The 27,297-nt window shown below is 36.9% G+C and overlaps 1 protein-coding gene across 2 annotated transcripts in view; it reads right to left on the minus strand.

Moving 5' to 3' along the window:
• Positions 1 to 27,297, minus strand: part of GRM1 (glutamate metabotropic receptor 1) — a 360,108-nt gene that overhangs the window by 111,236 nt on the left and 221,575 nt on the right. For both annotated transcript variants that reach the window (XM_060030499.1, XM_060030500.1), the window contains exon 3: positions 5,824 to 6,059. In XM_060030499.1, the coding sequence (XP_059886482.1) occupies positions 5,824 to 6,059 (236 nt within the window). The remainder of the gene's footprint in view (positions 1 to 5,823; positions 6,060 to 27,297) is intronic.

Genomic DNA, 27,297 nt, shown 5'->3' on the forward strand with positions numbered 1-27,297 from the left:
CTATTATTGTGTTACTGTCAACTTCCTCTTTTATAGGTGTTAGCAGTCGCCTTATGTATTGAGGTGCTCCTGTCTTGGGTTCATATATCTTTATAATTGTTATATCTTCTTCTTGGATTGATATCTTGATCATTATGTAGTGTCCTTCCTTGTCTCTTGTAACATTCTTTATTTTAAAGCCTATTTTATCTGATATGAGCATTGCTACTCTAGCTTTCTTTTGATTTCCAATTGCATGGAATCTTTTTCCATCCCTTCACTTTCAGTCTGTATGTGTCCCTAGGTCTGACATGGGTCTCTTGTACACAGCAAATATATGGGTCTTGTTTATCTATCCATTCAGCAAGCCCGTGTCTTTTGGTTGGAGCATTAATCCATTCACGTTTAAGGTAATTATTGATATGTATGTTCCTATTACCATTTTCTTAATTGTTTTGGGTTTGTTTTTGTAGGTCCTTTTCTTCTCTTGTGTTTCCAACTTAGAGAAGTTCTTTTAGCATTTGTTGTAGAGCTGGTTTGGTGGTGCTGAATTCTCTTTTGCTTGTCTGTAAAACTTTTGATTTCTCCATCGAATCTGAAAGAGCTCCTTGACAGGTAGAGTAATCTTGGTTGTAGGTTCTTCCCTTTCATCACTTTAAATATATCATGCCACTCCCTTGTGGCTTGTAGAGTTTCTGCTGAGAAATAAGCTGTTAACCTTATGGGAGTTCCCTTGTATATTATTTGTTGTTTTTCCCTTGCTGCTTTCAATAATTTTTCTTTGTCTTTAATTTTTGCCAATTTGATTACTATGTGTCTCAGTGAGTTTCTCCTTGGGTTTATCCTGTATGGGACTGTCTGCACTTCCTGGACTTGGGTGGCTATTGCCTTTCCCATGTTAGGGAAGTTTTCGATTATAATCTCTTCCAATATTTTCTCGGGTAATTTCTCTCTCTCTTTTCCTTCTGGGACCCCTGTAATGCGAATGTTTTTTGTGTTTAATTTTGTCCCAGAGGTCTCTTAGGCTGTCTTCATTTCTTTTCATTCTTTTTTCTTTATTCTGTTCCACAGCAGTTAATTCCACCATTCTGTCTTCCAGGTCACTTATCCATTCCTCTGCCTCAGTTATTCTGCTATTGATTCCTTCTAGTGTATTTTTCATTTCAGTTATTGTATTACTCATCTATGTTTGTTTGTTCTTTAATTCTTCTAGGTCGTTGTTAAGCATTTCTTGCATCTTCTTGGTCTTTGCCTCCATTCTTTTTCCGAGGTCCTGGGTTATCTTCACAATCATTATTCTGAATTCTTTTTCTGGAATTTTGCCTATCTTCACTTCATTTAGTTGTTTTTCTGGGGTTTTATCTTGTTCCTTCATCTGGTACATAGCCCTCTGCCTTTTCATCTTGTCTTTCTGTGAATGTGGTGTTTGTTCCACAGGCTGCAGGATTGTAGTTCTTCTTGCTTCTGCTGTCTGCCCTCTGGTGGATGAGGCTAAGAGGCTTGTGCAAGTTTCCTAATGGGAGGGACTGGTGGTGGGTAGAGCTGGCTGTTGCTCTGGTGGGCAGAGCTCAGTAAAACTTTAATCCAATTGTCTGCTGATGGGTGGGGCTGGGTTCCCTTCTTGTTGGTTGTTTCACCTGAGGCAACCCAACACTGGAGCTTACCTGGGCTCTTTTGTGGGGCTAATGGCGGACTCTGGGAGGGCTCACACCAAGGAGTACTTTCCAGAACTTCTGCTGCCAGTATTCTTGTCCTCACAGTGAGACACAGCCGCCCTCCGCCTCTGCAGGAGACCCTCCAACACTAGCAGGTAGGTCTGGTTCAGTCTCCTATGGGGTCACTGCTCCTTCCCCTGGGTCCTGATGTGCACACTAATTGGTGTGTGCCCTCCAAGAGTGGAGTCTCAGTTTTCCCCAGTCCTGTCGAAGTCCTGCAATCAAATCCCACTAGCCTTCACAGTCTGATTCTCTAGGAATTCCTCCTCCTGTTGCTGGACCCCCACATTGGGAAGCCTGATGTGGGGCTCAGAACCTTCACTCCAGTTTGTGGACTTCTGTGGTATAAGTGTTCTCCAGTTCGTGAGTCACCCACCCAGCAGCTATGGGATTTGATCTCATTGTGATTGCACCCATCCTATCATCTAATTGTGGCTTCTCCTTTGTCTTTGGATGTAGGGTATCTTTTTTGTTAGTTCCAGTGTCTTCCTGTTGATGACTGCTCAGCAGTTAGTTGTGATTCTGGTGCTCTCACAAGAGGGAGTGAGAGCACGTCCTTCTACTCTGCCATCTTGAATCAATCAATCTCACAATGATTAATTTTTTACAAGTTAGACTTTGATGTTTTAGTTAGTGCTTTTCCAACACATCTCCAGTCCCTTGATATACTCAACTAATTAAGCAGTGATGTAGACTTTGCATGAAGTACTTTTTAATTAGCCACAGTGATTCCAAAATTATTCAGCCTGAGCTCAGGAGCCTTAATATTCAAACTGACAATCCAGAGCATGTAAACTCTTTATTTAAATAGTGACATCTGAAATTAAGCTCAATAAAGGTTTCTATGGAAACTAACGGCAATATCAAAACTTTGCAAAACACCAAAATGACCCAATTAGAAGAGGTAAAAATAAATTTCAGAAAGTGTAGCTATGAATAGTATGGAAAGGTTACTTCTATTTCTTTACATTAATTTTCATAAGTGTGTCTGCATATTCATTAGAAGACTACGGAATTCATTTAATATTCAAGAATATCAAGTAGATAAGAATGATACATGAAGTGAAATTTTATGTTGACCTGCAATAAAATTGAAGCCAATTCCCTACACAGATTAAAACTGAAGAGTAAGTTTACATGAATGTATGCACACAGACATAAAATGCTAGGATTTTTGCAGCAGAAAAGATGAACAACTTTTATGAATTAGTTCCAAGTAGAGAAGTTAAATAAGCCTTCTGTCTTCCTTAGAACTAAGAACAAAGGGAAATATTTGCTGAACTTGACTCCAGAATGAAATGCAAATAAAAACATGTTTATCAAATTTTATAATCAAATAAGAAGCTCTTAAAAATAGCTTTGAGAGTCAAGCATAATATAAGAACAATTCATGAGTGTGCCAATCTTTTTTTCCTGCTATGAATGTTAACCAAGTTTAGATTTTAACCTTGACATTTGCATATACTGTGACAAATGAAAACCCAAAGTATTATTGTACATGGCTGCAGAATTCTAACTTTTGTTTTGAAAGCTCAGGTCTCAAGATATTTTCCTGGAAATCCTTAAATAAAGACATCAAAACATGTTTAAAAAGTAATATTCTGAACTCTACTAATGAAACACAGTATCAAAGTGACATATACAGTTGTATCATTAACAGGCATCTCAAGCTTAACTCATCTGAAATTTAGCTCTTTCCCTAACCTGCTTTTCCTGGAGTCTTCCTCATCTGAGTCAATGGTGACACCTTCTTTTCAGTTGCTCAGACCAGAGTCATTTTTCACAATTCTATCAGCAAATCCCCTCAGCTCTCATTCAAAATATCCTCAGAATTCAAGCAGCTCTCTCCATCTTGCTTGCCAAACCCATGGCCCAATCCACCACACTCTCACCTACATTATTACAGCAACCTCCTAACTGCTCTGCTTCCTTCTTCTGACTTTCCCCCTTTTGTCAAAACTTAAAAACTGCAGCAAGAGTAATTCTGTTCAGAAAAAGTAAGGCTGATCCTGTCTCTACTGTGCTCGAACTTCCCAGTGGCTTTCCGTCTCTCTCAGAACAAAGCCAAAGTTTTCACAAGGGACAGTTAAGTCCTGCAGGACCTGTTCCCCTGTGTGCCTCTCTGACTTATCACCTGCTATTCAACGTACTCACTGGCTTCAGGCAGTCTGAGCTCCTTACTGTTCTCCCACTAAGCCGGGCATGCCGGTGCATCTTTTTATTTGCTATTCCTCTGCTTGGAATGCCCTTCCCAGGTGTTTGCATGGCTCAGTCTCACATCTTTAATCAAATGTCTCCATCTCAGTGAGGCTTTCTCTGGCCATTCTCTTTTAACATGCTCTTATGATCACTTAAATGAGAATATATTTTGCTTAATTTATTTTTGTTCTATTTATTTCCCTGCACTGAAATGTAAGGTTATTGAAATAGTTGTTTATCTCTTTTGTTTTCTGCTGTATTTCCATCTCCTAGAATAAAGCCTTGCATATACTAGGTGCTTAATAAATTTTGTTGAACGTGGAATCAGTGAAATATATTTCATTTAGAAAAATAATAGTCCTAAGTTTTCCTTAAATAAAGTAAAACTCGTTGACAACAACATAAATTAACTGATCAATACATTAGTAAGAAATGACTGAGATTCCAGAGATCGGTGGTGTACAGGTTCTATGAGGGTTACAAGAACTCCCTATCTTCAAAGATCTTACAGTTTAAGAAAACAACATTCATTAGAAAACAATAAAAGACAATCTATTACTAAATTCTAAGTCCAAAGTAGTCAAGCACTGTGGTATTTAGGAGGTGAGTGTTCTAATTCCATTGCTGCCATTAACTAAATGAACCTAAGGAAATGTTGCCCCTTTATCCTCAATGTCTTCATTTTGCAAATAAGGAGAATGCACTAGGTGGCTTATTGGTCCACTAGAATTCTTAACTTCTATTGGTCTATTATTTGAGAGAAGAGAGAAGTCAGTAGAGATATGTGACAGAGGTGGTTAGCTGTTCAGCAACTCTTTTCCTCTTCTCCTAGCTCTTAGCCTCCCAAGAAGCCATAGCAAAGAATTTCTAAAAACCTTGATTGATTGAAAATAGATTCCCACCAAGCAGTTTCCCAGTGAATTCTGCTGAATTTTATCAAGTTAGACACAAATCACTGCATTTAAATATTTCAGTATTTTAAAATAATTTTCTAATATCAAAATGTGAATGTTATTAAAAGTAGAAATAGTTTTTGTCATTATTCTTACCCTGTCTAATAAAAACTCATTGTCTTTAGTTGTTATTTATCTATATCATGCATATTATCTGTTTTGATTTGCCCAAAGAGACCACAAGTTTCTCTAGGTCAAGAGTCATGAATTATACCTTTCTGTCCTTCTTTTGGGGGGGGGGTGCTATATTCAGTGCTTTGTATGTGCTATGTGAATGAATGGGTTCTAGACATTTCTAAATAAAATCTTCTCAGTCTAGTTATAGGAAATATGTGTCACATCACTGTGCTACAATACAAATTTGGTCATGGATAGAGTCTTTAATGCTCTGGTAGTTCCTGGTGGCAGGGAGAAGGGAGACATCCTGTGGAGTTCATCAAGCCCTGAAAGACCTCTAACAATGCACCACCCTTCTTTGGCATGCCTCTAGTGAGTAGTGCATGGGAAGTATCTGTCCCTTCTTGTCACTTGTGCCCATATACACCCACGTTGGTGGTGTGCCCCTAGGTGACATCTTATCTTCTGCTGACTTTTATATCAAAGCAAGTCCTAAAGAAGAAAAAGGGATCAAACCAGTGCTGCTTACTTATGTCTGTGGTTAGCATCTCCTAAGCATGCCTGCAATACAATACAATCTCTTCCCTCTGGTCTGAATACTAAATACCTGAATTCTCAGTTTCCTTTATTTATCTTTTCTTATAACTTGTCCCACCAGAGACCAAAGCAGTCTCCATGTTTCCAGAATATAGAAACATGAATCCTTGGGACGATACACACTCCCTCCTCATTTTAGCTATTTTATAAATTAAGTTGGCAATTTAGTTCTTGTATCTCCAGCCTTGGCACTTTCTATACTTATTGAACAAACTGGAAGAGATGACCAAAATCTGAGTTGTGATGTTGTAAACATGAGTTACCTGTGCAGATTCTTTTAAAGTTGGGATTTTCCAGAATGTGTCCTGGTAGGCGGCACTGGAACCGATGTTGCCAGAACTCAGGGAACCAGGGATTCCGTGTATTAGTGTCCAGCCTCAGTTTCAGGAAATAATCATCAAAGGACCTGACTTCTGGAGACTGCAGCTTTATCGTGATTCCCCCGTTGGCTTCCACCTCATAACCTTCAATGACTTCATCTCTGTCTGCCCAGCCATCACTAAAAAATGCAGGGATTGGGGTGGGGAGAGAGAAAGACAAAAGTCTCACAAATAGAGCTATGAGTTTTGCATGAATGAAGCAATTCAACAAGATTTAAAGTCTATTTTAAGCCAACATTGCTATCCATCAATGACTTTTTTTAATTTTTGTGGAGAATAGAAAATTATAGAATCAAAAGGTCTTGTTTGTTTTTCACAGTAGTGAAAGTGATGATGAAGATGATGACAGTAACAATTACAAGAACTAACGTTTATTGAGCATTTACTAGTCACCAGATTCTGTACTACTCATTTTTACTGAGTCAGATGTTCGGCAAATAGCTGAGTCCTGGTGGATCCTGGATACAGATCCAGGCAGTCTGGCTCCCAAGCCCATTGCTCTTTACAACTAGACCACAAAGCCCATCGGTTGTTCTCCAAACCTGAAGAAAATAAAACCCAGGTACCCAGGGTACTCAATAAGAGCTAGGCAAGGTATCAAGGTTGCAGTCAAAACCATTATACGAGCTGCATTATATAGCGTAGAAAATTGATTTAGCTTAGAAACATGACAATCACAGATTTTGTTCCTGGACATTGTTCAAATTTGCATCTCTTAGAAATGATGCTTTTTTTTTTCCTAATGTTATTTCAAAATAACAGCATTAAAAGAAAACAATCTGACTCCCCAAAATAAAAATAATTCTCCTGCTCACTAAATGGCAGTTCACTGACATTTCAGTTGTAGGTTCAAATTTTTTAAGTTTGTTCACTTTCTAGAACATTCACATCTGCCATGAGGGATATATCTCCAGTTTAATTCAAGTGTAGGTATGAGCTAGGCCCAACCTCATGTGAGTGGCTATGATTCTTTCCCAAGAGGGGGTCAAAGAAAAATTGCACCAGACAGTGTTAAAGAGGCAAAGAAGACTTTATTCAAGACTATTTCAATAGGCCAAAGATACTGAACTCAATTCTGCTGAAACAAAAGGTGGAAGTGCTAGGATAAGCTAGTGAGGAAGTGCTGGCTGACACTGAGTGGAGCTTGGTCAATGTGATTAAACCATCTGTGTTTGATAATTGTCATTTATCTAAATTAGGCTCCCACCTTCCCACAGAAACTGGGCAATAGGGGTCTGCTATCACTCTTTTTACGATCATATTTTAAAGGGATGGCTCCCAGGCGCCTGAGAAAAAAATTTCTCTGTTGTAAAGCTAGCAAGAGGCTGGGAGAAATTTTACATTTCAAAGGGGCAGAGAAAGAATTGACACTGGCATGCCTTTAAAAGTAAAAAGCTGTGACAAAGTGAGAGAATGGCATGGACATATATACACTACCAAATGTAAAATAGATAGCTAGTGGGAAGCAGCCGCATAGCACAGGGAGATCAGCTCGGTGCTTTGTGACCACCTAGAGGGGTGGGATAGGGAAGGTGGGAGGGAGGGACACGCAAGAGGGAAGAGATATGGGAACATATGTATATATATAACTGATTCACTTTGTTATAAAGCAGAAACTAACACACCATTGTAAAGCAATTATAATCCAATAAAGATGTTAAAAAAAAAAGTAAATACTCTAAGAAAAGGGAATTCTTGGGGCCCAAAGTAAGGAAGAAATTTGCCTAAATTCTAGTCAAGCTTTGGAGAACATTAAGAGTGCCTTGGTCAAGGAGTGGATATATTCTTCTACCCACAGAGTAGGTAGAGGTAGCCCTGCATGTAGCCCTGCAGTTTCTGGAACACAACCATTCAGTCTCTGCCAGAGAAAGTGTTTTATCACTTGCTTCTCACAGAGCAGAGAGCTGGGCCAAACACATATGACAGACCATAGCTCATTCCTCTCCTTGTTACCTGAGACCAATTTAGATAAATGTGTCCTCCATTTAGCTGAGCTAATTGGTATAATTTCATTCCAGAATCTTCCCAGTGAACCACACAGGAGCTACATTTTCAACAGATCAAATACAGAAGGTAAGTTGACTTAATATGATCCAGAACTAAAGGAATTTTGATGTAAGTTGTAGTCTAACCAGCCAGACCAGAGAATATCTATATGCTTCTTCTAAATCTGCTAGAATATAAATTTTAATATTTTGTATGGACCTTTCTTTTCTCTTTTCCCTCCCTTCTTTCCTTCCTTCTGCATTTACCTAGCACCTACTATGTACCAGATGCTCTGCTATGCTCAGGGTTCAGTTCAGAATGAGAAATATTATTCTCTTCCCCCTAGTGTTAGAGACTTGTGGGAAAACAGACTTTAAACAAGAATTTCAAACACTGTGGAGGTAAAGAAGGAGAAGTGACCAAAACTATGGGAAGGAGGGGCTTGGGTCTAACTTAGTCTTGTGTGTATGTATGTGAGTGTGGGTGAAGAAAGGTGTGATTAGGAATGGTTTTCCTAAGAAAGTGATGTCTGGGCTGAGACTCAAAGGATGAGTAGGCATTAGTCAGGTCCAGACAGGAGGAGGGATTGGTAAAGAAAATTCCTGATAGATTATCTAACATATAGGAAAGAGCAAGGCTCATTCAAAGAATTTAGAGTGTCTGTTCATGGGAGCACAGAGAGGAGTTAGCAGGAGATGGGGATATGGGCAAAATTCCACCCTAGGAACTCTTAGCCTAAGGACTACAGGAGATCCTCAAAGTGTTGTAAGGCTATTACTTAATGAGGTCATTCAGCTCTGCCCTCTGGTGGTAAATGACCTGAGTATTTTGGGGGACAAGTCCTCTACTCACCATCACTGAACATGATGGCCAATCAAACTGATTAAAAGAAAAATAAAGCCCACTCATTTATCTTTCTATATCCTCAGTCTGGTTAAAAAGGTTAGAACTAGTTTGTTTGGATTTATTCACATTTATATCACAACTACATCTATAGCGGTTTGAAGATGAGAGCTATAGTTCATGTCATGTTGAAAAGGAGGGTAAAAATAAAACCAGTTAGGCTTTCAAGAAATTCTGCCTATGAGTGTATATTTGAAGTCAAGATGACATAACTTGAAGGAAATAATTACTTTTTGACATTGTTAGGCTTGAAGTGTGTTTCTCCCCAAGGTTTAATATTATGTGAGACTTTTATGTGTGCATATAGTCTGAACAAGAAACCCACAATTTTAAAAAGTGTATGAAATGTCTTCCCTAGTGTTTATTTGCATTTTTTATAAAAATCATTAAGTTTATAAAAGCAAGTATCATGTGTCAGTGCTGGAAGCAGAGAAAGTATGACCTCCTGCCCTTTTGCAACCAACACAGAGGAGCGCATCACAGGAGTAAACCCTTGTCTATGAATATAGACAACTTGAAGTCATATGGTTTAGTGGAGTGAAGCCCCAAATCCCCTTTGCCATTGGTCAAAGCCCTTCCCCCCTCACCATAGATGACTCCCTTCCAGAAATTAGAGTTGGTGTTAGATCCAAGAGGTTATAAAATCAGGGACAAGTGAGATGTGACAGAGAAAATATTTAACTAGGATTCGTTGGATTAGTCAGTGAATATATCTTGAAGTGTTAATTGCTAAAGTTTTGTATGAGATCTTAAATCTATCACAGGCGAGGTATAAGGGAGTGATAACAAATCAAAAGTCACAGAAAAACAATCATAAAGCAGCTCCTGGTTTGTATATATTTTAATCATTTCTTCTACGTACCACTTGTCAAATGTATATATTTGAGGATTTTGAAAGATTTGCGCTCTTTCGTTATAGTATTGGGATTTTTTACAAGGATATTGTTTTGGTGAATTCTCTGTGAAGCACACTTGGGAACAGAGAGCCAGCAGCTCTCCTGATACCTGGTAGAGGTTTCTTCTTCCCCTGTTGATGGTGATAGGGTGGTGGTGGTAGTGGTGGTGGTGGTGTAGACTGTGCTCCAGCAGAGATGACCTGCAGGCATCTGCTCACCCCAAGTGTCTGGAGTGAATCCTGCTGTGCTGGGTGCTGACCAGCCTCAGGCAGGGCTGAACTCTTCTGAGGCACATTCACAGCCTCTAGCAGCTTCTGCTGCTACATCTGTCTCCCAATTTTGAGTTCATTTTCTATCTGGGGTCTGGATATGAAACTGCATAATGTGAATAAATGGGGTGAACATTTAACAGGACGCTACATGTCTTAAGTATTCCTCACAAATATACAAGACTACTTATTTCCTAACCCCCTCAACATTTTTTTTTTTTTTTTTTTTTTGCGGTATGTGGGCCTCTCACTTTTGTGGCCTCTCCCGTTGCGGAGCACAGGCTCCGGACGTGCAGGCTCAGCGGCCATGGCTCACGGGCCCAGCCACTCCGCAGCATGTGGGATTTTCCCGGACCGGGGCACGAACCCGTGTCCCCTGCATCGGCAGGCGGACTGTCAACCACTGCGCCACCAGGGAAGCCCGCCCTCAACATTTTTATACAACAATTCTTTCTCAAGATTGTTCTTCACTTCCCACAAAAGCATTGTTCTAGTCCTATGAAATTTCACAAGCCAAACTTATAATAATAAGATTTCTTCCACTCAATAAATTCTGATATTAACAACAAGGGAATATTATTTCTAATTCTACCTATTACAACTTGACAGGAGCTTCAGGAGTGTTATTTTGCATTATTATCAGTTAAAATAATTTAAAAGCTAATTGACAGTAAAAAAAAAAAGAAATGCAATAGTATTCATTTAAAAATTATACAAAAACATTTTAGAAAATCCTATTTACATTTAGTTAAAATAATTAGTCTAGAGAGTAAAGCAATTTGATTTGTGTAATGAATTCAAGTGATTGTGTATACCTGATAATAAAACTATAATTCTTTAAAAATAATCCAAAGTTTACCATATAACCAGGGACAGAAGAAAAGCATAATAAAAACAATATTTTCAGAAACATATGTAAACAAGCACAACATTACATATATTAAAATGCTAACTATATTTACAAAGGTTGAAGAAATGTAGGATAATAGAACGTAAGTCAAGTGATGCCAATTATGAGAAATATTTTGGAGGTAATGGCAGCTTTTTCAATAATAATTGAGACTAGCTTTATTCATTCAACGCTCATTCACTAAGAGTCTTGTATGAGTTAAGCATTTGCTTATTGCTTTGATACATTGCTCAAAAGTAGAGGCAAGGCCCTTGCCATCAAGGCAATTACAGGGGTGGGACAGTCTGGCCGCTGAATACGCAATAGCCACAGAGCTGCAATCCCTGAAATAAAAGGAAGACAGGCTACAGAAGCATAGAGAAGGGGCAAAGAAGTCATGCCAAGGGAGATTTTGCCCAAAGGGAAATAACATCTAGGATGAAACTTAAAGGAGGAGTTGAAGTTGCACAGGTAAAGAGGGAGATGGGATAGAGACCAGCTAAAGAGGGAACAAAGTTTTGAAACAACAGCAAGGCTTTCAGTTTACTTAGAGTGTGCAAGGTAAGGAAAGATAGGACAAGCAGGGGTGAGATCTGGAAGAACCGTAACATCCTTGTTAAGGGTTTTGGATTTCATTTTTATGGTGGTAAGAAACTACTCAGATTTTCAGCAGGAATATGACACAATTAGATTTGTTTTAGAAGGGTTTTTCTAAAAAGTACCTAGAGTGTAAGTACTTGTGAAGATTCTTTGGTTCTAGAATTCTGAGGCAGAAACTGTAGAAACAAACACATAGACATGTGCACACACACATGCACACACACAGGCTAATAACATTGTATTATGAAGGCACAGTGGCAGTGTTGATGAATCAGGAATTGGGGTAGTGGTCACAATTAGGTTATATTTAATTTTAAAATTAGTTACTGCCAATTCACCATGAATGTAGAGCTAACACAAAGTGTAGGTCTGTTTATTTAATTATCTAGGACAGGCATTTAGAGGTCACTCAGCCTACTGAAAAACACAAGAGAGGATTAGGGGATGGAGTCACCTTTTATTGTCCTATACATCTGGAATTATTATAGAATTCAAACAGAAGCCTTACTACTAAAGCTACTCTGTTTCAGTGGAAAATGGAGGCTGGGGAGAGAATGGGAAGGTATCAAAAGACAAAAGAGGAAGAATGAAGGGAATTAATTCTCAAGGAGCTGAGGCTCCTTGTAAGGATGAAGGTCAGATCAGGTTTCCTTACTTCCCATCTGCTTCTGACCCCTAAACCCTAACCCACCTCAGGTATCCTGAGCCTGGAATCATCTGCCACCCGGAGACTTGTAATTATCCTCCTCTCCTAGCAGAAATGTAGGGCAACTACTGATAAACATTGCACACAGCCATGCAAATGTGGAGGCCCCTCCTAAACCTTCTACAGACCATTTCTCTTGTATCAGTTACAATTTCAAGCCAGTGTGAAAGAAGGGTGGGCCAATGCGGAATTACTTGTGGACAAGTAGGTCTTTTGAATTCCTTCAAATTCTACTGCCAAGGTAGCACCCCATTTTGTCTCTCATTCAATGAACCTGAAGAGACAATATGAAATAGGAATTGGTTAGTTAAACTTTCTAAGCTTCTGTTTCTCCACCTATAAAATGGGAATGGAAATGGTATCAACTTCTTAAGAGTTGTGTGAGAATTAAACTAGATAATCCATATAAAACACTTATCACAGTATGTAGGGCATGATGAAGTCTTTCTAGACATAACAGTTCTTTACCATCAATCTTCTTATGATCCAACCAATGTACTGAACTGTATCGACCTGTAGGAGAGACTTCTCTACAAAAGTGCTGCCCACAGCGTGGTCCAAAGATTGGTGCCTGTTCATGAACTATTTTTTACCAGTTGATGAGGAGAGACTGAGAGGAGGCATTTAGAAAAACCTACAGCAGTTAGACATTGTTGCAAGATCTAAGAACATGACTGGTGGACTCATGTCTTTGAATAAACAGGGTTTAACCACTTTGTTTTCCAATTCATATAGTGAATTGCCCATGCCTCAAGCCTATCCACAGTCATATGCAGTAGAACTCAGTTACATTGTGTGACCTTTTATGGTTACTTTGCCAAATATAACCCCAAATTATATAGATATAGATATAGAGATATAGATATATCTATATAGATATAGATAGAGAATATATAAGCACTTATTTTTATCTATTTGTTTTTACAATCACATTAAATTTTAATCGACTGTTTTATAATTTATCATATAACATTACTTTCTATAGCAGAGCAATAAAATTTTCATTATTTACTTTAACTCCAATTATATGTGGCTGCAGAAGCTTCACCAGACTTTTTTTTTTTTTTAACAAGATACAATTTGCTGAATGTGGCAATAGTATTTGAATGTGGACAGTGGAAATGATTCCATAGAAATAAGGCAAAAAGAGTTCCAATGAAATTTACCTGAAAATATGTTGGTGTATATATTGAATTTATCCCTAATTGATGGTGAAGTGCTGAAACCATAGTGTATTATCTGTGGGGCTGTTTTAGCTAATGAATTCGTGAAATCATCAAAATGTATTAGTCATTTGTAGTAGGCCTGCCACCCTTTTCCACAGTATTGCTTTCCTCTGTTTCAGTTACCCACAGTCAACCATGGTCTGAAAACACTAAATGAAAAATTCCAGAAATAAACAATTTATAAGTTTTAAATTGCATGCTGTTCTGAGTAGCATGATGAAATCGCTTGAAGTCCTGCTCCATCCAGCCCAAGGTGTGAGTCAACCTTTTCCAGGATATCCCACCTGTTAGTCACTTAGTAGCCATATCATCTCAGTTATCAGATTGACTGTGGAGGTATTAATTGTGTTCAAGTATCATTTTACTTATTAATGGCCTCAAAGTGCAAGAGTGATGATGTTGGTAATTGCGATATGTCAAAGAGAAGGAGTAAGATGTTTCCTTTAAGTGAAAAGTTCTCAACTTAATAAGGAAAGAAAAAAATTGTATGCTGAAGTTGCTAAGATCTACAGTAAAAACAAATCTTCTTTCCATGAAATTGTGAAGAAGGAAAAAGAAATTTGTGATAGTTTTGCTATTACACCTCAAACTGCAAAAGTTACAACCACAGTGTATGAAAAGTGCTTAGTTAAGATGAAAAGCAATACATTTGTACAATAAGATATTTTGAAAGAAAGAAAGACAACACATTCACCTAACGTTTATTACAGGATATTGTTAGTTTTTGCTGTTAATCTCTTACTGTGCCTAATTTATAAATTAAACTTTATCATAGATATGTATGTATAGAAAAAAACATAGTATATATAGGAGTCAGTATTATTCACAGTTTCAGGCATCCACTGAGGGTCTTGGAATGTATCCCCCATGGATAAAGAGGGACTACTGTATACACAAAACATAAAGGATTAAAATTTAAAACCAAAAGAATCATTTGAAAGAAAAAGCATTGAATTAAAAGTCAATAAAAGCATATGTTCAATATTCTACATATAAACATTAGTGTTTCATGGGTTTTATATGAAGTGGCATTTGCGATTGCTAAGAATTAAATATATATACAGTTGACAAGACATTAGTGAATGACTACGTTAGAGGTATTTACTTAGAAATGTTCAGTGATTTTGGTAAAACAGTAACTCAAGTACTACTTTCTGATGCCATCATAGCTGGTTGATTTCCAAAATTGCCTAATGATATGGAAAACCAACTCACTGAATAAATAAAGCTGGCAAAGCATTCTTTCACTGTACGTTGATGAATGTGCAGATATTGCTTTTTGTAGCAGTTCTTTTAGTATATGTGCAGTCTGAAAATGATAAAGATTTGAAAAAAGAAATCTCTGCTCTGATTTAAATTCTCTTTTAGCGGGACTTCCCTGGTGGCACAGTGGTTAAGAATCTGCCTGCCAATGCAGGAGACACAGGTTCCAGCCCTGGTCTGCGAAGATCCCACATGCCGCGGAGCAACTAAGCCCATGCGCTACAACTACTGAGCACACGTGCCACAATTACTGAAGCCCGTGCGCCTAGAGCCCATGCTCTACAACAAGAGAAGACACCGCAATCAGAAGCCTGCGCACTGCAACAAAGAGTGGCCCCCGCTCGCCGCAACTAAAGCCCGCGCGCAGCAACAAAGACTCAACACAGCCAAAATTAAAATAAATTAATTTAAAAAAATTCTCTTTTAGCTTTATGGCTGAGAAACACAAGTAGCTCTAAATTTTATAAAATTATGAAGAATTATTTTGTCAAGAAATGTGGTTGACAGTTTATGTTTTATATAAAGGAATGTTCTGATGTTGCAACTGCCAGCATCAGGAAAACATTCTGAAGTAGTTGCCTAAGTTAAGGAGCTTGCGAGAGAATGTAAATCAATGCAATGCTTCCCTCATTGAGAAAGTCTTGATCAAAAGAAAGTCAGCTGAAGTAAACAACGCTGGTGACACAGCATAAATTTTGAGTTATGTAAGACCCAAAGTTGGCTCATTAGAACTGACTGTTAGCATTTTTTCTGAATGCTGTATTCAGTAAATTCATGTTGGTAGATTGAAATTATCCATGATGGTGATACATACTTCAAGCAAACCAGTAAATGCTACAAATTAGGGATTCTTTTTTCTTTTCCCACACAACCAGTTATGATAGTATGGAAACTGACCATAAACAGTATTATGGTATTAAAGAAAGAAGCTGTGTCAAGAGTGTCTGAACTGCAAAATAAACTCTTAAGTGTTTCTTCAGGATAAGAAATAAGGTTGGTTCCAATATTTAAACATATTAATACGAAAGCCTGACTTGCTTTATTGACTGATATCTTGGATATATTTAGTAATCTTTATATTTCTATGACAAGAAATAATTCGATTATTTTTCCAAAGGGGAGCTAAGATCAAAGAACAAAATTAAAAGTTAGAAATTTTGAAGGACAAGTTTTTTTTGGAGATTGCTATATCACAGTTTTAATTTTAAAATAATTGTCAATAAGTAGGAAATGATCTCGATATTATCATCTGCAAAGTGTTATCCGCAAACACTATGAATTTGATTGCTTTAGTCTCCTTGGGCTACCTAACAAATACCATAGACTGGTGGCTTAAACAATGGAAATTTCTTTTCTCACAGTTCTGGAGAATAGAAGTCCAAGATCAAGGTTCCAACTGATTCAGTTTCACTGAGAGCTCTCTTCCTGGCTTGCCAACTATGTCCTAACATGGCCTTTCCTTGGCGCATACAGAGACACAATGAGAGAGAACAAGTTCTCTGATGTTTATTCTAACAAGTACACTAATCTGATTGGATCAGGGCTCCACCTGTATGACCTTATTTAACCTTAATTAAATCCCTAAAGGTCCCATCTCCAAATTCAGTCACATCAGAGGTTGGGGCTTCAACGGATTAATCTGGGGGCACTCAGTTCCTAGCAGATGGAATAACACTAAAGTTATCATTTGCTGAAAAATCCTCATATAAAAAAATTAATGAATCCAGAATTCACATATTTCATCAAAAGATAATTTAAATTGAACTAAAAGGTTATGGAATAAATTATTGGAGCTGGCTACTGTTAAAGGATTGAAGACGACTTTTTAAACTACAGCCTCACTTGCTTTACTTGGTTCACAAATTTTAAATAAATACCCCAAACTTGCTGAAATTGCTATAAAATCTCTTCTTCCATTTCCATCAGTAAGCTGGTGTGAGGCTGGTTATTCTACTAGGAAGTTTATGAAAACAAAATAAAGAATAAGTTTATACATGCATAATCCCATGCAAGTATCTTTGTTTATCCAACCAAGATTAGATAATAAACTCACTTATCATATTAAATTTTTAAAATATTGACATGCCTGGTTTTTGTTCAAAGTGTGTATATAAGTATTTAACATAGGTATCCTCTACTTCACTTACAACATTTTGTTTATTTATAATTATAGAACATCTAAAAGTTATAAGCGTAACAGTAATTTTCTCTACTAATCACCTAGGCACACACTTTCAATGAACAATGGATACATTTTTTGTAACTTTCTTTTCTCCTTTGTTTTGTTTATTTTTATTATATTTACTGAAATGAGATTTTATTCCTGTTAAATCTAATAATACAACTTTGGGCTTGTATTCTCATGTCTTTATGCTATATTTAATTTCTTAGTAATTTACCTTTTTTGTATTTTATCAAAGTACAACTCTGTCCTAGATTGGGACTTAAAAAAAAAAATAGAAGAAGTTTGAGAGTCACTGTTCTAGACACTCTATCCTTTATGCCTTAGAAATTGTTAAGGTAAAGACTATGCTATTACTACAGTTCAAAACAGGACACTTCAGAAACTCTATCTTAATGTGTGTGGTAAATGAAGTCATGACTACCAGTAGAGACTTTAATTTTGTTGGGAAACATGCAAAATTTTACAGATTGAAACTACCATTCTTCACTCTCTCATTTAAATCCCTGGCAGTTTTATTGCTGCTGAACCTTTATTTTTCAGGTCCCTATGCCATTTGAGTGAAAGGCTGCACTTTCCCAGATAATTGTTAAGAACCAACTGAAGGGAGGCAAGAGACTTATTAGAAAAAGAATGCAATAAGGAGGCAGACGGATTCTCATTAGAGCATAAACTAGATCCTGGCACTCCTGTGCTTAAAACCCACAAGTGCCTTTTCATCTCATCTTTCAAAGAGTACCTTAAAAAACACCCTGCACACTCTGATCCCCACTACCTCTCTCATCTCTACTATTCTACATTTTGCTCTGGAGATTGCTATATCACAGTTTTAATTTTAAAATAATTGCCAATAAGTAGGAAATGATCTTGATATTATCATCTGCAAAGTGTTATAAGCAAACACTATGAATTTGATTTTTAATCAAATTTTAGTATCCCACACTGGGATACCCTGGCCTTAGGATCTTTGCACTGGCTATTTTCTCTGCCTGGAATCCTGGAATTCTCATCACTTGAATATTTGCATAGCTTTCTCTTTTACTTCCTTCATGTCTGCTCAAATATCACATTCTCATAGAGGTCTTTCCCTCTTTAAAGTTGTGTCCTTTCTATTCCTCTTTTCTACTCCCTTTGTCTCCTTAAAATATCACTATCTGACATACCATATAAATATATTTTCTATATCCTTCCAGTAAAATGGAAGCTCCACATAGGCAGAGAAGTTTTTATCTTTTTTGTTCATTTATATAACCCCAGAGTTTATACCAGTTCTTGAGTCATAGTAGGTGCTTATTATATATTTGTGAAATGAATTAATGGATAAAAGACTCTGTGAACTAATTTATATTCAAGAATTCATAGAAAATACTATGATCTGTGGTATGCTAGAGGTGGCTCATACCAACTGGCAAGAACTCATTGTCATCATATTTTCCCAGATCTGCATTAAGTGACTTCATGGCAGTAGGTTGAAACTGGCCATAATGCCAGGTGGCTTAAAACAACAGAAATTTATTCTCTCAAAGTTCTGGAGGCTAGAAGTCTGAAATCATGGTCCCCTGTGGCCATGCTTCCTCTAAGACTCTAGGTAGACTCCTTTCTTGCTTCTTGTGAGTCTCTGGTGGCAGCCCTCAACCCATGGCACTCCTTAGCTTGTAGCTGCAGCACTCCAATCCCTGCCTCTGTTGTCACATGGTGCTCCCCTGTGTGTGTCTGTGCCTCTGTCTCTCTTCTCCACTTACAAGGGCATCAGTCGTATTGGATTAAAGGCTACCCTACTCCAGTATAACTTCATTTTGACTGTACACTTGCAACAACTCTATTTCCAAATTAGGTCACATTCTGAGGTACTGGGGATTAGTAGTCAACATATTCAACATATCTTTTTAGAAGACACAATTCAACACATAACAAAGAGCAAACATTACAAATCAAGACTTTATTGTTCTGTTTTTTTGTTTCTTTTTTTTTTTAAGAGAGGCAGCTGTTAAACATCTACCAGCATACCACTAACTATAACATGCTGTGACATTTTCTCTGAAATGCAGGGTTAGTTGTGAACTTCTAACCTGTTAGATGAGCTAAAGATTATTTAAATGATTATTGTTTAGTCCTAAAATATCCATAATAGAAATTAAAAACTATTATTTTTTGAAATAAACAGCTATTTTTTCTGAAAGATATTGTTACATGGTTCAGGCATTTGGATCACTTTACTTTTTCTTTCTCAAGAATAGATAACTACATTCTAAGAAGGATCAGAAAATATAAAACACCCCAAAAACAGACCAAAATAGTTTTAACAAATATTATTAATTTTAAAAACAGATTTATAGTTTATACATGCAGTTATTTGAATTGGAGAACTATTTTTGCCCATTTTGTGCTACAGACATGTGCACTTATGAATGCTTTAGACCCCTCAGCTTTGAGATCTTAATGATAAGTGATGAGTTGAGTTATACCTGGAACTATACCTTACTAAATCATTCTAATAATACAAGAAAATTAATACAAAGGTAGTACATATGTATATGGTACTTTTAATTTTATATTTCATGTAATTCATTTAGCGTATCCATTGAAAAACAAACTTAGATCTTTCAATATTAGCTGATGCAAATCTTTTGCATTCTTTTATTTAATAAATATTTGCTGATATCCTACTTAGTGCCAAGCTCTGTCAGATCCTGAAAACACATTGATTAATAAGACCAGAAATGTCCCTACACTTAAAATTAAATTTAAATTCATAGGTGGGGCTCCTACTTCCAGTCACAATAGAGTAACAAGTATTAAATTCAGTCTTCCATCTGAAAAAACTAAAACACTGGACAAAATATATAAACAATGGCTCTCAAAACATTTTACATTGGACAATGAAGGACAGTGATCTCTGAAAAGTGAGCACCAAATGAGATGAGCCCTACAATTGTTTGATCTTACTGCCTAGAGGTTTCCAAGTCACAACACGGAAGCGAGATGGGGGAGTGAGAAGGAACGGACTCAGGCACAGTCCAGTGGAGTCACTGAGTTAAGTGGACAAGTGGACAGAGCTGGGAGTCAGGGGAAATCAAAGTGCACAGATTTCACAGGGCTGCAGAGGGGAAAGTACTGCAGAGGGGAAAGCTGCCGGAAGAGAACAGTCTGCAGTGCTCCCAAAAGTATTTTGTTGAATATTAGACAGCCCATGCACGTGATGAAATTACCTAAGCCCAAGGAAACAAACAACCAAAAGAATTTGAGGGAATAGTGCCTGGAGGTCACACAGAGTTGGGAATAGTAACTGTTCTCAATAGGTAGAATGGAATATATCATGTTTCACAAGGAGGTGGCTAAAGTATTGATACTAAGATCTTGCCTCAGTAGCTGTCGAAAATTTGCCCTAGACGAATGGTTACTCTGGTTTTATCTAACAAAGCTTAGAATCAAGGTGCAAAAAAAAAAAAAAAAAAAAAACCCAAATTATTTCTAAATAACTTCACCTCCTCCAAGAACTAGCACAAGAATATTTTTAGAAACACAAAATATCAAGTAATCAATAAGGTATAATTTACAATGTCTGGCATTTAATAAACATTATTCATATGTGGAGTGAGGGAGAAAAGAGATATTAAAATGACATATAATAACAAAAAATTTTCATGTGGTGATACAGTTTAGGTAGACAGTTTTTAAAGAGTCATATGATATGAACAAAGAGCCCACCATTTTACATTGCTGGCCAGAGAAAGCACTGGGTGGCTAGGGAAACGTCTCTGAAGAGACAACCCTCATGCTGAGACCTGAGCTGCGTGAAGATCAGAGGGAAGAGGGCTTTAGGTAGCTGGCACAAAGGCCCTGAGGCAGGAGCAAACAGCTATGGCTGAACATTACCCACGTGCCACAGGAACGTAGGCTCAAAATCTTTCCATTTATCAGAACAGAAGACATATGAATAGATACTTTTTTGTTCTCCAGCTGTCTACTATATATTTGCTATTCTCTAAGATATCTTAAAATTTTAAGTGTTTTCAGTTTTTTTAAAGTCCTTGTTAGGAAATAAAGCTGATATGAAGGTGGTCTCATTTTGACTACCTAGGCTGATAAGTGACATCTGAGAGCAAAACAGCAGAAATCAGTGAGGCCATGGCAATTTAAAGCAAGTCACAGCTCTTACTTGCACCTCATCTAGCACACACTATTTTTATGTAATTAGGAGCCTAGAAGTACATCACTGTTCAAACCACAGAGCTATCCCAAGTGCCTTCAGAAAAATCTTAGAATCATGTACTGAGAAAACTCAATATGGCTCCAAAATCATCTTGTGTTATAGCAAGCTATTGACCATAGAATTCCAGACGACTAAGTCAGAGCAGACCCATTTGGAGCTTAAATTCTGCAAGGTTTGAATGGAATCTGAAGCTTTTGTTTCTTAATTCACTAGAGTTAAAAGTGAGCTTATCCAACAGGTTTTGCTTCCTCACTAAAATTTTCATTACCATTTATTTTTAGTGGCCGCTGTTTCTAAAGCAGTCCTGGGGTTGAGGGGAAGGGTCTGCTTAAGAACTGTGGACTAAAGCAAGAGCTAGGCACATTTCTGTGGATGAGAGAAAAAAGAAGCATTCCTTGATGGAAGACAGTGGATACTCTAACCGCATTTGATGTAATGTCACATGGGGAAAGGGCACATAAGTATACATGGAGGCAGAGAAGTAGGTATCATGAATAATAATGACAAAGATTTATAAAGTGGAAGTAGAGAATGAATGAGTTCTGAACATCTTGAGTTATTCTCAGCAATCATTTGCGGATAGGCAGTTTCTTGAGTTGCAGGGCCACTGGACAACTAGAATGGAACTTCCAGATGAGAGGCCTCAGGCAACAAGAATAATTCTTCAGTGCTACAGATAATATAACTTTGTGTCCTCAGGAAATATTTATGGAAGAAAGGAAGGAAGAAAAGAACAGAGGGAGGAAGGGAGAAAGAAGGACTAAGAAATGAGCATATGAAATCCACAGGATTGGGAAATTTAGCAGTACATACATAGAGGGCTAGTTTTCCAATGCTGCTTTCTTATATTCTGAGCTGACAACCATCCTGTCAGGCTCTCTTGCAGTTCTTCTTTTAAACTGATTTATTTTTCTTACTAGAACAAAAGGTCAAAGCACACCAATTTGTGGCTTTTCAAAAGCAAGTCCAATGGTTTAGTAACTTCACTAACAAATTCTTTTAACAGACTAATGCAAATTATCCTAATCTCTAATTTCTAGAACCTACCATTTGAAGGAAAAAAATGTCCTCACCAAATTTGGATCAATAGCTATATAACTTGTGAATTCACCCTAGTTTTTTCAAACTATGCTGAAGTTTTTTATCACTAAAAGATTTTTTTAATTGCTAAAACTTCTCACAATGTGGTCAACTAAGTTGATATAGATATTCCTCTTACTGCAATTATCTAGAAATACAGAATAAAATACAACCAAAAAGCAAAAACTAATTCTCAGGTGCTAAAAATGGTGAGAGGAACCAAAGCTAAACAATAAGCATGAGGTGCTAAGCAGCCCATAAGGATTTGGTCTCTGTAAATGAGGCCCTAGGGAACTGAAAATGGTTTCTAACATCCATTTTGTGATGTGAAAGATTGTTCCATGAACTGTGGAATTCAGGTGTTTGAAGCTGACACCCTAGCATAAAGCTGGGAGCTGAGCTTTGATGGGCTGCAAAATCCTATAGAGGGACTGAAAATTTTGCCCACCAGACTGGGGAGGCTTCAAGTTAGTCCAGGGACTAGGATTGAAAACACACAGGGAAAAAGTCACCATACACGTGTGTGATGTTTAAATTTACATAGCCTATATGGTACAAGAGCCATCAGCACAGAAATTAACGTAAAAACTGGCCTAAGATCACTTAAAATCCCTAGAATCTAAGTGGAATGCCATTGGAAGTCAATATTTAAAGATCCTTTCAAAATCTAGGGAACTCTGAATCCTCAGCCAAAAATAAACCTACTGAGATCAGCTCATAATAACACGCACACGCACACGCACACACACACGCGTGCACGCCAAGATTACTAAATTAACATTAAATCCACAAAAGGATTAAACTTTCCTTTTAAAAGACAATTATTCTAAATCTACATTTAAAAACCTAGCTCTATGCTATTAGAAATTCCAAAAGCATAGTGTTATAAAATGGTTGAAAGGAAAGGGGTCAAAGATCCTACTCTTAGAAAAATTAGAAACAAAATTGAATACTCTTTAAAAAAAAAATCAACTCCTAAGCAATCCAGCAGAAGGCAGAAAAGTAGGATCAAGGTACAGTACTGGAAAGGCAGGACAAATAGGAAGCACAAAATAAGGTGATGGCAGTAATTCCAAATATATCAGCAGTTATAACTAAGTTCACATCATGGTAATTCTGGCCTCACAGAATGAATTAGGAAGTGTTTCCTCCTCTTCCATTTTCAGAAGAGTTTGAGAAGAATTTGGTGTTAATTCTTTCTTGAAGGACTGGTAGGATTCACAAGTCAAGCTATGCAGTCCTGGACTTATCTTTGTTGGGAAGTTTTGCTTATTGATTAAATCTCATTTTACTTATTATAGGTTTGTTCATATTTTATAATTCTTTTTGAATCAATTTTGGTACTTTGTGTGTCTCTCGGATTTTTTTCCATTTTGTCTCCATTACCTAACTTGTTAGAGATGGCTTAATTTTTGAAACTAATCAGTGTAATGCACCATAATAACATATATAAGGAGAAAATTCATATGATTATCGAAATAGATGTAGAAAAAATATTACATAAAGCTTAATATCTGTTCAAGACTTAGAACACACTCATAAACAGAAAATAAAATTGAGAAAAATTACTTTAATTGATAAAAGCTATCAGGAAAATATACGTAAAACCTCATACCTGAATATACGTGTAAACTATCCAAAGAAATTTACTTCTAGTTATACACTCAACTGAAATGTATACATATGCACACCATCAGAAATGAACAGAAATGTTCACAACATCAGTGTTTCTAAGTGCCAAGAACTATAATCAACCTAAATGTTCATCAAAAGTAAAGGAGATAAATGGTGTTATAGTTGTACAAGTGAATACTACAGATCAATGGGAATAAGCAAACTATTCTATGTGCAGTAACACGGATGAATCTCATAAACATAACATTGAACAAAAGAACACAAAAGAGTAACTTTTCTATGGTTCAAATTATATATAGTTCCAAACAATCAAAAATTATCTATAGTCTTAAAAGTCAGAATCATAGGTATATATAGAAGCATGGTAGCAACTGGAAGGGGATATAGGGGGACTTCATAGGTGCTAGGGACATTCAGTTTCCTTAGCTTGGCAATAATTAAATGACTGTTTCCATTTCGTAAAAATTTACTTAGCTGTGCACATGTCATGTGTTCTTTTGTATATATGTCATTCTTGAAGAAATAATTATATTTAAAAAAAACCCCACAAAATCAACTCCTAGAAAAATAATGAAAATTTTCCTAAATATCAGAAGAACTGCACATGCACACCCACATACACACATCCACACTAAAAAAATCAGAGCAAAGAAATCACCCAGTGAGACGCTTTAAAAAGTATAAAGTTGACAAAATAATAACATGGCATAAATTGGACTAAATATATTTGTCATTTTAATTAAAGGAATATTGGCTTAATTCACTGATTATAATAAAAATAAAATATTAAATTGGATTCCAAAGAAAGAATGAAAATTATGCTAGATCAGACAGACTCACCTAAAATAAAATTTTTCAAAAAGTTGAAAGTAAAAAGATGTGCAAGAGCATATCAGATAAATGTAAACAAGAAATGATGTAACATAATTTTAAAATTAGAGGAGTAATTTAAGACAAAAATCCTGTCTTAAATTCAGCTGATTAGCAACTTTAATTTTATCTGAAACATTAATTACCCTTTGTCATGTAACACAATATATTCACAGGTTTAGGACATTTAGATGTAGACATCTTTGGGGGCCATTTTCCTGTCTATCACTGTCTGCCCTCTGGTACATAAAAATTCACATCAATCCCACATGTAAAATGCATTCACTTCATTCCAACATCTCCAAAAGTCTCAACCCATTAACAGCATCAACTTAAATCCAAAATCTCATCAGCTCAAAATTCCCAAGTCTGGTCATTTAAATCATCTAAATCAGGTATGAATAAGATCTGATCTATCCTGGGGCAAAATTCCTCTGCATCTGTGAACCCGTGAAATTAGAAAACAAGTTATCTGCTCCAAAATACAATATTGGGTCAGGCATGGGGTACCAGTCATAAGCATCCCCATTCAAAAGAATGGAAGGAAAGTCCAATTAAAAATGTAGCTGAGTAAACAACATAGGTTTCAAAGCCTGAGAGTAATCCTCTGTGGTCCAAGGTTCTGCCTTTTTGTCTTGAGGCTCTTTGCCCTTAGAGATAGTCTTCCTTTTGTATGAAGTATAGCACGTTTGCAGCTGAAAAGTTGATCTTCCTATTTCCTACCTGTACAATTTTGTGAGTCTGATAGTTTTCTTTCATTTCTTACTCTCTTTGTCCCTTTTAGTCAAAGCTGTCAGTGTTTCGTGTTTGTGGAACATACTCAAAAACCTTGTAGATTTCTTGTGTATGTCAAGGAAATTTGTCCCATTAGACATGAGGCTCTTCCACATATCTCTTCTACATAATTTCATCTCTATATTGCTTCCTTCAGATATGGCTGAGGGGATCCATGAGCAGAATGTCTAATCTCTTCAAAAAGCCCTCAGTATGACTGAATAGTCTGATCGTGTGATCCTTCTAATGCACTAGCGAAAGGTCATCCAGCCACACCCTTGGCTTTCTCTCCCTCAATTTATCTCCCTCCTCCCACATTTTACTATAAGCAGTCAAAAGAGACCAGGATGCACCTTTCACATTTTGCTTGGGGCCTCCTCAGCTAAATATCCAAGTTCATAATTTACAAGTTTTAATTCCATATATCTGCAAGACACAATTCAGCTAAGTTCCCTGCCACTATATGTAAAAAATTCTCTCTTCTCCACTTTTTAAATAACATATTCTTCATTTCCACTTGACCCTTCATCTGCACTGCCTTTCTAATGTTTTTTCTACCAGCTATTCTTGATGGCTTCAGTATTCTCTAATACAGACAACAGCTGCTTTCTCTACCAGGCTCCCTCACATTCTTCTGAGTCCTCACTAGCAGAATCATTAACACCCATATTTCTACTAAGAGTCTATCTATTCAAGGCAGTCTAGTCTTTTTCTATCATGCTCCTTAAAAATCTTCCAGTCTCTGCCCATTGCCCAATTCTAAGTTCATTCTACATTTTTACGTATTTCTAACACATCAGCACCCACTTCCAATTATTAAACTCTGTATTAGTTTCCAATTGCTGCTGTAAAAATTTAACACAAACTTGGTGGCTAAAGAAAACACAAATTTATTATTTTACAGCTTTGGATAATTCTAAAGTGGGTCTCACTGGGCTAAAACCAAGATGTCAACAGAGCTGTATTCCTTCTGAAGGCAGTAGGAAAGAATGAATTCCTCTCCTTTTCCTGATTATACAGGCTGGCTGCATTCCTTGGCTTGTAGCACTCTTCCATTTTCAAAGCCAGAAATTACTTCCCTCTGACCTGTCACTGTATCATCAGACCCCCTTCTCTAACTCCCTTGCCTCCTTCTTTCCCTTACAGTGACTCTTAACCCGCCCAGATAATCCAGGATAATCTCTCTATCTCAAGATCCTCAATTTAACATCTGCAAAGTTTTTTGACATATAAAGTCATATACTCACAGGTTCCAGGGATAGGACAGGGACATATTTATTTATTTATAGTTGTTATTCTGCCTACCACAGAAAGCAAGTGAGAGGAGGTTACTGTCGAGGTGGGTCTTGGAACAAGAGTATGAGTCATATAGTTAGACAACTTGTCAGAAGGAGAGGATAGTATAGATAAATAAGCTATGTAAAGGAAAAACATGTCTGGAGAGTAAGGTCCTAAAAGAGGTTGTAAAGCTGAGAGCTCAAAGTTGTATTGTAAACATAGGTTGGGACAACATTATCAAAACGGTAGCACAGTAGGCTAGGAAGCTCACATTTTATGCCAGGTGCAGTGGGAGACTGAGTGTTTTGAAGAACAAGAGCAACATAATAAAATCTGTTTTAGAGATAGTGCACAATAAAATCTCTTTTAGGTAGTAGTACAGAAGATAGATAAAGTCAGAATATAAAAGCCCATACAAATAGCCATAAATAGTTCGATTTATGAGTTGAGCTAATTTAAGTAACATGATTTTGTACGTGTACTTTAAGACCCTCTTAAATGTGGTAAAATAATTTAAGGTCAAAATGGTTAAATGAAGTAATAAAAAGTAGAATAAGCCAAGGGGGTTGCACTGGACTGGTTTCATA

The sequence above is a fragment of the Delphinus delphis genome, chromosome 14 (assembly GCF_949987515.2).
Source record: "Delphinus delphis chromosome 14, mDelDel1.2, whole genome shotgun sequence".
Classification (NCBI taxonomy): Eukaryota; Metazoa; Chordata; class Mammalia; order Artiodactyla; family Delphinidae; genus Delphinus; species Delphinus delphis.